At 54.8% G+C, this 12,132-nt stretch overlaps 5 protein-coding genes across 5 annotated transcripts; 4 read left to right on the plus strand and 1 right to left on the minus strand.

The window, feature by feature from the left end:
* Positions 1–27: 27 nt before the first annotated feature.
* Positions 28–2,098, minus strand: BDW47DRAFT_130072 (putative MFS transporter; the record flags this gene model as incomplete). Its single annotated transcript, XM_024817058.1, has 3 exons — positions 28–81; positions 153–1,828; positions 1,894–2,098. The coding sequence occupies 3 exons, from the start codon at positions 2,096–2,098 to the stop codon at positions 28–30; spliced, it is 1,935 nt and encodes a 644-aa protein (XP_024667284.1).
* Positions 2,099–3,819: 1,721 nt separating this feature from the next.
* On the plus strand, positions 3,820–6,283 carry BDW47DRAFT_135262 (sodium:solute symporter family protein; the record flags this gene model as incomplete). The annotated part of the gene is made up of 4 exons (XM_024818288.1): positions 3,820–4,355; positions 4,408–4,669; positions 4,729–5,006; positions 5,066–6,283. Exons 1-4 carry the CDS (start codon positions 4,068–4,070, stop codon positions 6,281–6,283), a joined length of 2,046 nt encoding a protein of 681 aa, XP_024667285.1. The 5' UTR covers positions 3,820–4,067.
* Positions 6,284–6,757: 474 nt separating this feature from the next.
* On the plus strand, positions 6,758–7,551 carry BDW47DRAFT_114262 (uncharacterized protein). The gene is made up of 2 exons (XM_024814614.1): positions 6,758–7,429; positions 7,496–7,551. The coding sequence occupies exon 1, from the start codon at positions 7,010–7,012 to the stop codon at positions 7,232–7,234; it is 225 nt and encodes a 74-aa protein (XP_024667286.1). The 5' UTR covers positions 6,758–7,009; the 3' UTR covers positions 7,235–7,429; positions 7,496–7,551.
* BDW47DRAFT_114264 (SEC14 family lipid-binding protein) lies at positions 7,552–8,545 on the plus strand. Its single transcript, XM_024814615.1, has 3 exons — positions 7,552–7,637; positions 7,722–8,093; positions 8,164–8,545. Exons 2-3 carry the CDS (start codon positions 7,779–7,781, stop codon positions 8,515–8,517), a joined length of 669 nt encoding a protein of 222 aa, XP_024667287.1. The 5' UTR covers positions 7,552–7,637; positions 7,722–7,778; the 3' UTR covers positions 8,518–8,545.
* Positions 8,546–9,640: 1,095 nt separating this feature from the next.
* On the plus strand, positions 9,641–11,715 carry BDW47DRAFT_96924 (UPF0016-domain-containing protein). The gene is made up of 3 exons (XM_024820332.1): positions 9,641–10,583; positions 10,639–11,545; positions 11,601–11,715. The coding sequence occupies exons 1-3, from the start codon at positions 9,993–9,995 to the stop codon at positions 11,669–11,671; spliced, it is 1,569 nt and encodes a 522-aa protein (XP_024667288.1). The 5' UTR covers positions 9,641–9,992; the 3' UTR covers positions 11,672–11,715.
* The last annotated feature ends 417 nt before the right edge of the window (positions 11,716–12,132 follow it).

The following is a 12,132-nucleotide window of genomic DNA, read 5'->3' on the forward strand; positions in this document are numbered from 1 at the left end:
AAAAAAAAAAAAAAAAAAAAAAAAAACTTACTTTTGCACCAGTTCAGTGTCACCAGCGCCTCCCCGGCATACTGTCGGTAACTATCCACCACATATGTGATGGCCGTGGTGCTTCCCAAACAGCAGCCAAATGAGATCAGCCCGAAGAATACCGTCGGCACGATCCATGGGTCCTCCTCCTCCGCACTCCAGCCAAACGCCATCAGTCCTGTGGTCGTCGACAGCGCGATTGGCACCGCCATAACCAGCCGGAACTCTGGCTCGTAGACGCCTCCGTTCCGCCGCGTCATGGCGGTGACGATCAGGTCCGACACCCGACCGGCCACGGCGGTCCCCAGCAGGCCGCCCACGAAGGGCGAAATATAAACGAGCCCCGTCTGCAGCGCCGTGAAGTGGTAGTGGGACCGACCCTGGAAGATGTGCGAAACCGACTCGGACACCACGATTAGCCACCCCACGGACAGGGCGTACACTGCAGCCGACCACAGCACCGCCGGGTACGCGAAAAGCACAAAAGGCCGGTAAGCCGCCCGCATCCAGCTATCCTGCGAGATCCGCCCCTGCCCTGGTCGCAGCGACTGCACGAACGGGACCGGGGACCGATCCCGCAGCTGGTTGGTGTAGTGCATGCTTGTGGTGATTGGGGGTGCCGCCGGCCCGACCGAGTCGCTGCGGGTGGACGAGGGAGCCGCTAGCCGGGCCGCCTCCAGATCCCCCGCATGGGACGTGCCGTGAGCCGGGGGTGGGGGATGACGGTCTGCGTCAGATTTCTCTAGGTTCCCCCGAGTCCCTGCGGGCGGAGGCGCCGGCGCAATGGAGTCCGCATCTGTTGGGCCACGGTCGTCCTTCTCGTCCCGCACCGAACCCAGCGTCTCATTGACGAACCCTACGTGGGGGGCCCCATCAGCATGATGGGCGGGCGAGGGCGAGCGCAAGGGCTCCTCCGGGGCCGAGTCGGGAAGGCGCTGGGTATGCGGCGGTCGCCCGTGGAACCCGTGGGTGACGACGTCTGACACGCTGCGGTAGAGGGAGGGCCGCTTGCGGGGGCGGGGGCGCGGGGTCCGATCCCAAAAGGTCTCTGGCATGAAGAAGAAGATCATCGCCAGACAGACGCCTACGACCATGGCGACGATCCAAAACACCCAGCGCCACCCCATCCGGCCGATAATGGCCGCGCTCACCAGCGGGACCAGGTTCTTGCCTCCGAGCAAGAGTAGCGTGTATATGCCCACGCGGTAGGCGCGCTCGTGCAAGAAGTAGATCTCCGCAATGGTGGCCGAGGGCAGGCACTCGACAGGACTGACCGCGATGCCTTGGAACACACGGGCTACCACCAGGCTGGCGAAGTTGGGGGAGGCGGCACACCAGACGGCCGAAATGATGAAAAGCGTGGCCCCCAGGAGGTAGACCGGACGCTTACCGTACAGGATGGCCGTTGGGGACATGATCACCGAGCCCACGCCTAACCCCAGCATGTAAAGACCCGTCGTGAAGGCGACCTTCTGGGTGGACACATCATACGTCGTGGCAACTGCCTCGAATCCTGCAGCGAGGACGGGGGTCATGCCGCCGCCCATGAGCGAGTAAAAGCCCAGGGCGATCAAAGCGGCATCCCGGCGCCAGACCGGCCAGTTTAGGGGATCGTTGCCCGAATCATCGGGCTGGGGATCCAAGATCACCCGACCATCGGACGTCTTCTTCGTCGGTACTGCGGATCGGGAGGAGGCACGCGAATAGGCGGACTGCAAGGATGTCGCGGATCCACGATTTTCTCGGCGTCTCAACCCGAGCGGTTCGTTGCGATGAGATGCAAGGAGGAGAACGGTGCCTGATCCGGTTAGGTAATCTGTTCCAAAACCCGGTCCCAGTCCCGGTCCCACGAGAGCCACTTACCTGGCACTTGGTCGGTTTCTTTATCGCTGAGGATGCCCATCGTAGACTTGGCACGATAGCTTCCATCAGCTGGAACGAACCCCGGTTCCTCTCTCGGGGAGCGTCCCCAGCGCCTCCACCACGGGGTGGCTGGGGGGGGATGACCGGCATCCTGGGCATAGTCTTCAGGTTTGGTTGTGCATCCCGAGTCGTCTGCGGCCGTCATGTTTTCACGCCGGCCGATTCCTACGAATACGCCCCGTTGCAGAACCAATCGGATTCTGACCTCAGTTGAGGTGCAAGGGATCCCGATGGGAGGAGAGACCCACCAGTGGCGATGAGGGGGGGGGGGTACAATATCGAACGACAACGGTGTCAGATACACTGGCACAGAACGATCTCGATCACGGTTGACAAACAAAAGACAACAACGAAAAGCAAAAGGAAATCGAAAAGAAATTCGTAGTATCACAGGACATGGTTTCGAGAGGAGGGGGCGAAGGTATCACGACCAATATATAGAGGATGATTCAAGGTGATAGATAATATTGTATCAGTCGGTCAAGAATGCATGCTGACCAGGGCGAATCAAATGATGCGGGGGTGGTCGGGGTCCAAGAGAGACAAAGGATAGGTTGGCACGAATGAGGATGAAGAGATGGAGAGACAAGACAGGAGAGGAAGAGAGAGAGAGATGGAGTGGAGAGAAAGAGAATATCACGAGGGATGAATCGATGGACAGAGCTTCAGTCACGCGCAAAGTCAGTTAGTCAGGCTGGATAAGGATAAGCATAGCATAGTGTACATAGTGGGGCTTCCGTTGACGTTTTCATCCATTCTCGACCATTCATCTCTACCATCCGTCCTATCGAATGTCGTCATCCTACATTCAAAACATCCAATGTTGATGCTTATCTGGATTTGGATTGATCCCTTACTGGACCATGTGGTGATCTTCTCATCCCCAGATCTCTGTCTCTATTAATCTGACAATTCATATCAATACTATGGTACTAACACCACTCTACAGAGTATCCATACTAGAACAGACCACGTCCAACACATGGCTACAACTCATTCACTGCAACCACCAGTTCATCAGCCTGTGAATCCCTGTTTCTACTTCACCGCTGTCATGATAGGTATTGATACATCAGACAAGCTGCACCAGATCTCTGCGCTGGTAGTGGGGACGACCTGGAAACCATCCCCCTACGCGTAATCGGGAGGGGGAGATCGTGATGTTTGGCGTTGGCGAGCATCCATCACCTACCGATTCATGCAATGTGACAGACTTTTCTTTCTTTTTTTAAATTGATTTCCCCAGTCTTTTCCCGATTTGAATCCTTGGTTTTCCATCCGCCGTCACCGCGAGGTTTGGACTGCATGCCGAACCAACCCCCCCCCCCTCCCGACCAATATGCATTCTGGAGATCGGCGTCGAAGTGATATCAGATCAAATATTTACCGAGAGAAACAATGCCTAGAGGATACACCGCCTCGAGGGGAGAAGAGAAGAAGCTGTGGTCGATGAGGTCTAGCTCAACTGAGGCTTAGCTGAAACGAGCGACTGTCAGCCCATCCTTGCTCGAGGATATCATTTGAAACCTGGTGGATTCTGCGAAAACGACGAAAAGGGAATCGGCCACGAGGCTTGGCTGCATCAAACGGGGTTTTCTCCGACCGGATCATCCGCATTGTCACGTTCGTGCCCTACCGCGGATGGCAGGGATCCTGCCCAAGGGGATATCTCAATGGGCTCCCTTCGTATGGATGAGAATTGGCAAAATCCTCGTATCCATTGGAATTAGTACTTCACCTTTGAAATTAGAACTAATCAACCGATAACAAGCATGGAGAACGAATCCCCAAGGTCTCAGAACAAAGATTCCGTGTATAGCTTTGCAATTCGGCGTATCCAGCACGCAATGGACTAGCGTCCAATCAACCACCACTAACTCAGCCCTTTTAGGGTTCAGTGTCTGATGTTTTCTTTATCCCACTTTTCTCGTGTCCCCTCTCTCGTGCTAGCGGTCCTAAGTCGAGGCTTCATATAACGCCATTTGTCTCCTCAATTGCTTGGTCGTTGAGATGTCCCAAAATGGTCGATCGCGATCGAGATCGGTCGTTAAATAGGCTGGAAGGGACCAACATGGGAATGGGATTTCCCCCCGGCCAAAATTCCTACAGCTATCATGTCAAGCGAAATCTCCTCGGCGGGAGTCACCCTGATCTCCCAGGGGACGGGCTACGGGCTGCTCATCGGCCTGGGCATCCTCTTCTGCGGCGTCATTCTCATCGCCGTCAAGATTCAAAAGGCTTACCTCGACGAAGACTCGGGCACGTCCGAGATGTTTATGGTCGCTAATCGTAGCGTGGGGACGGGGCTGACTGCGTCCGCGGTGTTTTCCTCATGGATGTGGATCAACGAGACGGTGTTCTCCGCCGTGTTTTGCTACAGATTTGGGTTGGCGGGTCCGATGGTACGGTCTAGGAAGCGCGTGTAATTGGCGATCGATGTCTAACTTTCGGCAGTGGTATGGCTCCGGTCTATGCTTCCAGATCGCTCTGATGGCGGCTCTGGGCGTGCTGGCCAAGCTCCGAGTTCCGTACGCGCACACCTCCTTGGAGATCATCCGCTTGCGATATGGCAAGGCGGCACATGTGGTTTTCCTCGTGCTGAACCTGTGCTGCAACATATTTGGCTGTGCATCCATGATCCTGACTGGTTCGCAATTGATTCATGGCATTGCGGGGATCCATTTCGTGGCTGCCACGATTCTCATTCCTCTGGGTGGTACTGTGCTCTTCCCTTGTGGCACTCCGTGCGATCGTGTCTGACAATTACATTGCTAGTCGTGCTGTACACCGCGGTGGGAGGCCTCAAAGCCACATTTTTGACGGACTATCTTCACACAGCTGTCGCCCTGATCCTGATCATCTACTTCACACTCTCGATCCTCAGCCACGAAGCCATCGGAGGGTTGTACGGACTATACGACAAGGTCACCGCCGTGGCGCCCGATAACTACATCCCCGGAAACTACCAGGGATCGCTTTTGACGATGAAGTCCCACGATGCAATCATCTGGGGGCTCATCCTCAAGTTCGGCAATCTAGCTCTAGTCGTAATGGTTCGTCTTGCCCCCTCAAAAACAGCGACGTCTCCCAGCAAAGGTTCTAACCCACGCAGGACACCGCTTTCTGGCAGAAGTCCTTCGCGACGGAAGTCAACGCCACCGTTCCCGGCTATAACCTGGCTGCAGTCGCCATCTTCGGCGTCCCATGGGGCCTCGGGACCGTCGTCGGCCTGGCGGCCCGCGCCATTCACGACACGCCACTGTTCCCCACATGGCCAGGCGAGTTCACGCAGGGCGAAATCCTGTCGGGATTCGTGATGCCCTACGCTATCCAGGCCCTCCTCGGCACCCAGGGCGTCGTCGCCTTCTTCGTCCTGGTCTTCATGGCCCTTACGAGCACGGTCTCCTCGTCCATGATCGCCGTCAGCAGCATCCTCTCCTTCGATCTTTACAAGACATACATCAACCCGGCCGCCTCGGACCGCCGCATCATCCGAGTCAGCCACCTCTCCGTCGCGTTCCACGCCGTCTTCATCACCGGCTTCTCCATCGTCCTCAACTACGGCGGCGCCAACATGACCTGGATCGGCTACTTCCGCCCCATCCTGACGTCCTCCGGCATCCTGCCACTCATCCTGACTCTCACCTGGTCCCGACAGACCCGCCTCGCGGCTACCTGGGCCCCCATCCTTGGCTTTGTCTCGGGGCTCGCCGTCTGGCTAGCCACCGCAAAGTCCATGTATGGGTCCATCACCCTCGCCACGACGATGAAAGAGTGTCCTAGTCTTTACGGGTCCATCGCCGCCTGCTGTTCCCCCGCCCTCTACTCACTCCTTCTCTCCGCCTACCGTCCCTCCACCTTTGACTGGCGCGAATTTCTCCGCATAACGGCAGTAACCCAGTCCGAGCCCTCCCCAGACAACACAGTCACTACGTCCGCCGCTGGTAGTACGACAGACACGACCCCTCCATCCCCCAACGAAAAACCACCCATCAAAACCGCAACAGCCACCACGACAGAAACAGACGACCTCGTCCACCCACTCGACAAACAAACCCTCGCCCACCTTGCAAGATGGTACCGCATCGCCTGGGCCACCTTCGGCGTCCTCGTGCTGCTCACCTTCGTCGCGTGGCCGCTCCCGCTCTACCGCGACTATATCTTCGGCCGGGCGTTCTTCGCCGGCTGGACGACGGTCGCTATCGCGTGGCAGTTTTTTGCGTTCGGAGCGGTTGTCGTGTACCCGGTTTATGATGGGCGGTGGGAGATTTGGAGGGGTGTTCGGGGCGTGATGGGAAGTGTTGGGGGATGGTTTAAAAATAGGAAGTAGGCAGTAGACGATAGTGGGGTGCATAGCTGCTGCTACTATCTGGATATAGACGGAAAATGGGCTGCCAAAATAGTAGGCCATGGAATTAACTCTAAGTGAGGCTTCTCTACCTTGCTAAAGGGTAGGTAGAAAACAGGGCCGAAGACCAGAGTATATATATACTATACTGTACAATACAAGACTCTATAGTAGCAAAGTACTGCGCAGTTGTGCAATAGATCTTTTTTTCTTTCTTTCTTTTTTTTTTTTTTTTTGTTCATTGAATTTCTTCTTTTGGAGATAACCATTGTGATATCCTCTGATTCTCTACAATTGACTTGATTTTTTATTTTATTTTTCGGTTCCTTACATATTTTTTTTTCATTATACAACTTTGACTTATTCTTACTTTGTTCTTGGAAAATAAGAAAAATTGATTATCTTCTAGCCGATGGTCAAACTAACCTTTTTTCTTATCTGATCACTGACCTATTTGATAGGTCGCAACCGCGTATTAAGAGGCGTATTAAGACAATGGTCTGGGATCCCCCACTAAGCGATTTCAACTGACCGGACTGACGATCGTGAAGAATACGTCGACGGAGCGGTCGTTATCCGGGGAAATCCCACATCGTCCGGGACAAAAGATGACCGGTCGATTCGAGTGCGGGGAGAGATCTTGGCTCCACGTGAAGACGAAGTCGTAATGGACCGGGTGTCAAGAACTCGGATGGGGAGAAGGAGTGAATGAACACCGTGGAGTCAAGTCAAATCACAGACCCAGAAGAAGAGCTACAGGGGAGACAGCTCGGAATTCCCTCAAAACAGCAGGGATTGACTAATCGCGTGCGCCGCCCTGTAAGCCGAAGCTTTTTCTCCCCATTTCTGACTTCGTTTTTCTCTCTTTTCCTTGAGATTGGATCTGTGTTTGTGACGACGATAGCTTGCTCTTTTCTTCTTTTCTCGATCTGAATTTTCCCAATTAGACTGCAAGAGAACGCCCAACATGACCGTCGACGAATCCAACCCCTACGGCTTGTCCGACGAGCAACGGACAAACCTCCTCAGCCTTACCCGCCAATGCGCGGACCAGAAGCTGTTCGATCTCCCCAGCGGGATGACACCCGGGGATGCCCCTGATGCTATCTGCGATGAGTTTTCTCTTCTGTAATCGGCGCCCGTTTCCCCCTCTTCGCATGAAACGAACCCCTCGACCAAGGCTGACCCCCGTAGACGCTATCTCAAAGCCCGCAAATTCAGCCCCCACGACGCCCTAAACCAGTTCCAGGCGGCGCGGCAGTTCCGGGAGAAGAATCGCGTCTTCGAGGTGCATGATCGCATTCGCGTGCAGGACTTTGAGACGGCCAAGGGGGTGGTGAGTTATCCCATGTTTAATTGTAGGCACTTGTAGCCTACTTCACCTCATCTACCGAGGTTGAGTACTGACAAGACCAACAAGTACCCCTTCTGGACCGGCGCGCGCGACAAAAAGGGCCTCCCCGTTTGTCAGGTCGACATGGTTAACATGAACAAGAAGACGCTGGCCGGCTGGCAGGACAGTCGATTCCTGCCCCATTCCGTCGAGGGTGAGGACCAATTGCAGACTCTTGATCTCCTGCAGTTGGCGTCTGCCATCTTTGACGACATCACCCGCTTCGTGTTCCCTCTGTGCTCGGCGCTCCAGAATCCGTGCCAACCCATCGCCAGCGCGATCATCCTTGTCGATGCGTCGAACATGAACATGATGCAGGGGTTCGATCTGCGCGTGTTTGCCCGCGACGTTAGCTCTCTCCTGACGACGTGTTATCCTGAGACTATCCATAAGATTTTTGTATCCCCCCTCCCCCTTTTCTGTTTCCCAACTTTAAAGCATTATATATGGTAAACTAACCGACAAACAGGTCTGCAATACCCCCTCCTACTTCGCCACCATCTGGAAATTCCTCAAAGGCTGGGTCGACCCCGTCACAGCCGACAAGCTGATCTTTCTAACCCCGTCTGAGGTCCTCCCGACGCTAGAGGAGCACATCGACACCGCCAGTCTGCCCGCCTCGCTGGGCGGCTCACACCCGTGGAAACACGGCGAGCGGCCATTGCTCGATGAGCCTACCAAGGCCCTCCTCAAGGTGGACGAGCTGCCGCCGGGCCCGATGAAGTGGGTGGTTGACGACCAGGGACGGCGATGTCTGGTGGCTGTGGGGTCTGAGGGGGGTAAGCCGCGTAGGGAGACTGTGGCTGTTTTGGGGGATCGGTGAATTATCACACTGTGTATATAGAGTATGGTATACCTTTGATAGATGCGTTTGTGATAGATATGGCGATGTTTCGGGTTTGGATGATGTGCAGATTCCTTTGTATTATTCCTATGGATTACTGGGTGGGTCAGATGATGGTCTGATAACTAGGTAGTCATGCCACTGTTCGACGTCTCGATCTTCTCTCCTTGCAGTGGGACCCCAAATCAATGACATGCGTGCGTTTGTCCCTAGCTATGCTATGTCGGATACTACAGTACCTACGACCTACCACGGTACTTAGGGAGTAACGTCGCTGCCTTTCCTGGCGAAGACCAACCGTAATGTCGCAGCCTTTTGGGATTATTGCTCTTGGACCCGAGTTTGTGTATCTTTTATTTTGACATCTGTTCTCATCATGTGCCAAATCCTCAATATATCTGATCGTCTACGAGCTACACATAAGGTTGAGGGCTCGGTTCCCGTCACTCCGTGCCACTGGACCTCGTACTCCACCAGTGTTTACTTCATCGATTTCTGGGTTGTCTGCTTCGAGACAGACTGCGTGTCTGCGCATCACTCATTCATGATAATCTCGAGGCGAGGTTCTGGGTGTTGGAGGAGCACCACGAAGAGTATCCGGTGGATTTGTCGTAGGTGGGGCACCAGTTGAGGGGGTGCCGCGGCGAGAGGACGAGCAAACGGTCGAAGTAGCGGTCGAAGCGGAGCATGTCAAAATATGCGTGAGGAAGCTGGGGAAATATCTACCATGTTAGTGGTGAGCATTCCTGTTCCTCCTTTGCCTGGGTTGTGTCCGTTCAGTATCGTTCTATCCCCACTACCCCACCAAGCGGCCAAACTCTGGGATGGTATCTTGCCAATCGCAGTGGGTTGCTTTGAGCAGTGACCTAAGATACTCGACATAGGTTCAAAGCAGGCGTCACAAACAGCATGACAGGGAGATGCTTGTCAGAGCCGGTTAGAGGAGTGGAGCGGAGTGGAAGGTGACCGTCCATTCGACGCAAGCGGCCACAGCCAAGAGGACACGTGACGCGGAGACGGCTGGAACCCCCTAAGCAGGGCCTGAGGCTGTCTCCGGCCGCCCAAAAAAGAAGGCCGCCATTCCACCTGCGTCTCTCTTCTCTTCTTTTCCTCTCCTGTCTGCGTCTGCTCTGTCTCCTTTCTATCTGACTTCACTTTTGGCTTTCTTTTACATCTTGTTTTAATATTACTCCGATATTTCGCTTCTTTTTCGTTATTCTCCGTTCAATTTACACTCTCCTTGTCCTTCAGTGGCCTGTCCTCCCTCGCATCAAGCGTCGTGGCTTCATGTTACAAGATCGCCGATCCTAACTTCCATCCTGCATTCGACTGGTTTCGCCTCGTGCGACGCCTCTTGTTTACATTCATCCGCTCATGATCGATTCTGAGTGAACTCGGAGACTATTTTCGCTCATTTCCTTTTTTTTTCTCTTATACTTCGACAGACTACCATAATGAAGCTACACCACATCTCGTCCGCCCTCCTTCTCCTCCCTGCTATCGCAACAGCTCTAGCCGACCCCAACGATGCGAATACGGTCGCGGAGCGCGACGTCGTCAATGCGAACGCCGCCCTCCCGGACGTAGAGAGCCTCGCAGCGGCCCCCAAGGGCTCTCCTCGTGGGACGCTGGACGCCCCCGTCGATGGCAAAGATGGACGACCACATGCGGGCCCATGGGTGGAAACAAGCGCGGACCGTGATCGCAAGAAGCAGGGCAGTGCCAAATCGTCGGATGACATGTTTCCTCCCGACCCCAAGTCCCAACACCCAGGCCCCGACGGGAAACCGATCCCGTACTCGAACGACGGCGTCATGGACGATCGAAACCGGGTAGGTCCCAAGGAGGGTACGCGGGGCACCGAGGGTGGTGTGTCCGAGAAGATCAAGACACCCTCGTATAACGCTGGCGAGAAGACGCCAGACACTCCGAAGGAGGCACCGCCTCCGCCGCACAGCGAGCAGCAGAAAATGCCTCCGTCCAAGGAGGAGGTCGAGGTGAAGGACTCGAAAAATTCGGGCAATCCTAACCTGGGGAAGGTCGAGGTAATCCCGATCCCAACGCCATGATCCCTACGTGACTGTAGGCTAACCGTCTCAGAAACCTGCCGCCCTGCCGGAAAAACCGCACGACATCCCCCATCCCAAGGCCCCGACGTCCGTCAAGAACGATCCTCTTGGCCTCGATAATTCGGGGACCCGCGATAGCTCGTCGGTGGTAGGGGGTACATTGGTTGCTGAGGAAGAGGGCAGCGCCTTCCATTCTCTGCTCTTCTCCTTTACCATGATCGTCGTCTCCGAGATTGGCGACAAGACGTTCTTGGTCGCCGCTCTGATGGCCATGCGCCATCCCCGTCTGCTCGTCTTCTCGGCCGCCTTCAGCGCCCTCATTGGCATGACCATCCTGTCGGCCATCCTCGGACACGCTGTACCCACCCTCATCCCCAAGACTTATACCAAATTCTTGGCGGCCATCCTCTTCTTCGTCTTCGGGCTGAAAATGCTCAAAGAAGGCCGCGACATGGCTCCCGACGAGGGCGTCGGGGAAGAGATGAAGGAAGTCGAAATGGAACTCGAGGAAAAGGAGCACCAGCAGCTGCGCATGAACCGCCGCCGTTCTTCTATTACCCCTCATTCTCTGGAAGCCGGTCGCATGCCCGGTCGGCGCAAGTCTCGCTCGTCGGCCAACCGCCTCCCTTCGCCGCCCGAGAGCGTCTCGTCCTCCTCATCTCGCGATTCGTCGCCCGGTCGGGGTCGGCGGTGGGACGACTTCCTGGTCGGCATGAACAACCTGCTGTCGCTGCTTCTCAGCCCCGCTTGGGTCCAGACGTTCGTCATGACCTTCCTGGGCGAGTGGGGCGACCGCAGCCAGATCGCCACCATCGCCATGGCCGCGGGCCAGGACTACTGGTGGGTAACCGTAGGAGCCATCACGGGCCACGGTCTATGTACGGCAGCGGCGGTCATCGGTGGAAGTGCTATCGCAGGCCGTGTTAGCATGCGCGTCGGTAAGTTTTTCCAACCACTGATTTATCCTCCGCTGTGCTCTAACATCAATCCTAGTGACCCTCGGCGGCGCCATTGCTTTCTTGGTCTTCGGAGCCATCTATTTGATCGAAGCGTTATTCTATTAGCTTGAGGCTTGGATTTGGCTGCGATCAGGCGTTGTGGCTGTTACGATTTTTTGTAAAGTATAGATCGAAAGTAATCAGTGTACCCTCCTATGAATGGATTTAATACGCAACCGTCCTTCTTCATTGCGCTTTTACTACTGTAGTATTTGTTTGAACGTACTTGGGCTGTGTTCTGCGAAATGTAATACTATTATCCTACTCCTACATAATCCCATCGCCGTTGTGCAAATAGGTATCTGATATTGGATGGTCGGTCGCTGGTCGTACGATTTACTTGATATGAGAGTTTGATCAGTGCTTTTCAAAAAGGAAATAATAAATCGATCTATTTCTTAGATGAAGAAATTGAAACATTAATCCAACAAGAGCCTTGCAATACAACAGAAAAGGAAGTAAAGTATCAAATAAAGAAAGGTTTTACTTACAGCGTCAGGTGATCCAGCCTTGTTGGACCCACAATT

Source organism: Aspergillus candidus (genome assembly GCF_002847045.1).
Source record: "Aspergillus candidus strain CBS 102.13 unplaced genomic scaffold BDW47scaffold_99, whole genome shotgun sequence".
NCBI classification, from domain to species: Eukaryota; Fungi; Ascomycota; class Eurotiomycetes; order Eurotiales; family Aspergillaceae; genus Aspergillus; species Aspergillus candidus.

Bases quoted from the DNA above. Each gene is read 5' to 3' on its own strand.
- BDW47DRAFT_114262 (XM_024814614.1), top strand. From the start codon at position 7,010: ATGAACACCGTGGAGTCAAGTCAAATCACAGACCCAGAAGAAGAGCTA.
- BDW47DRAFT_114264 (XM_024814615.1), top strand. From the start codon at position 7,779: ATGGTTAACATGAACAAGAAGACGCTGGCCGGCTGGCAGGACAGTCGA. The intron at 8,094-8,163 runs GTATCCCCCCTC...ACCGACAAACAG, and splicing joins AGACTATCCATAAGATTTTT to GTCTGCAATACCCCCTCCTA.
- BDW47DRAFT_96924 (XM_024820332.1), top strand. From the start codon at position 9,993: ATGAAGCTACACCACATCTCGTCCGCCCTCCTTCTCCTCCCTGCTATC. The intron at 10,584-10,638 runs GTAATCCCGATC...TAACCGTCTCAG, and splicing joins CTAACCTGGGGAAGGTCGAG to AAACCTGCCGCCCTGCCGGA. The intron at 11,546-11,600 runs GTAAGTTTTTCC...CATCAATCCTAG, and splicing joins CCGTGTTAGCATGCGCGTCG to TGACCCTCGGCGGCGCCATT.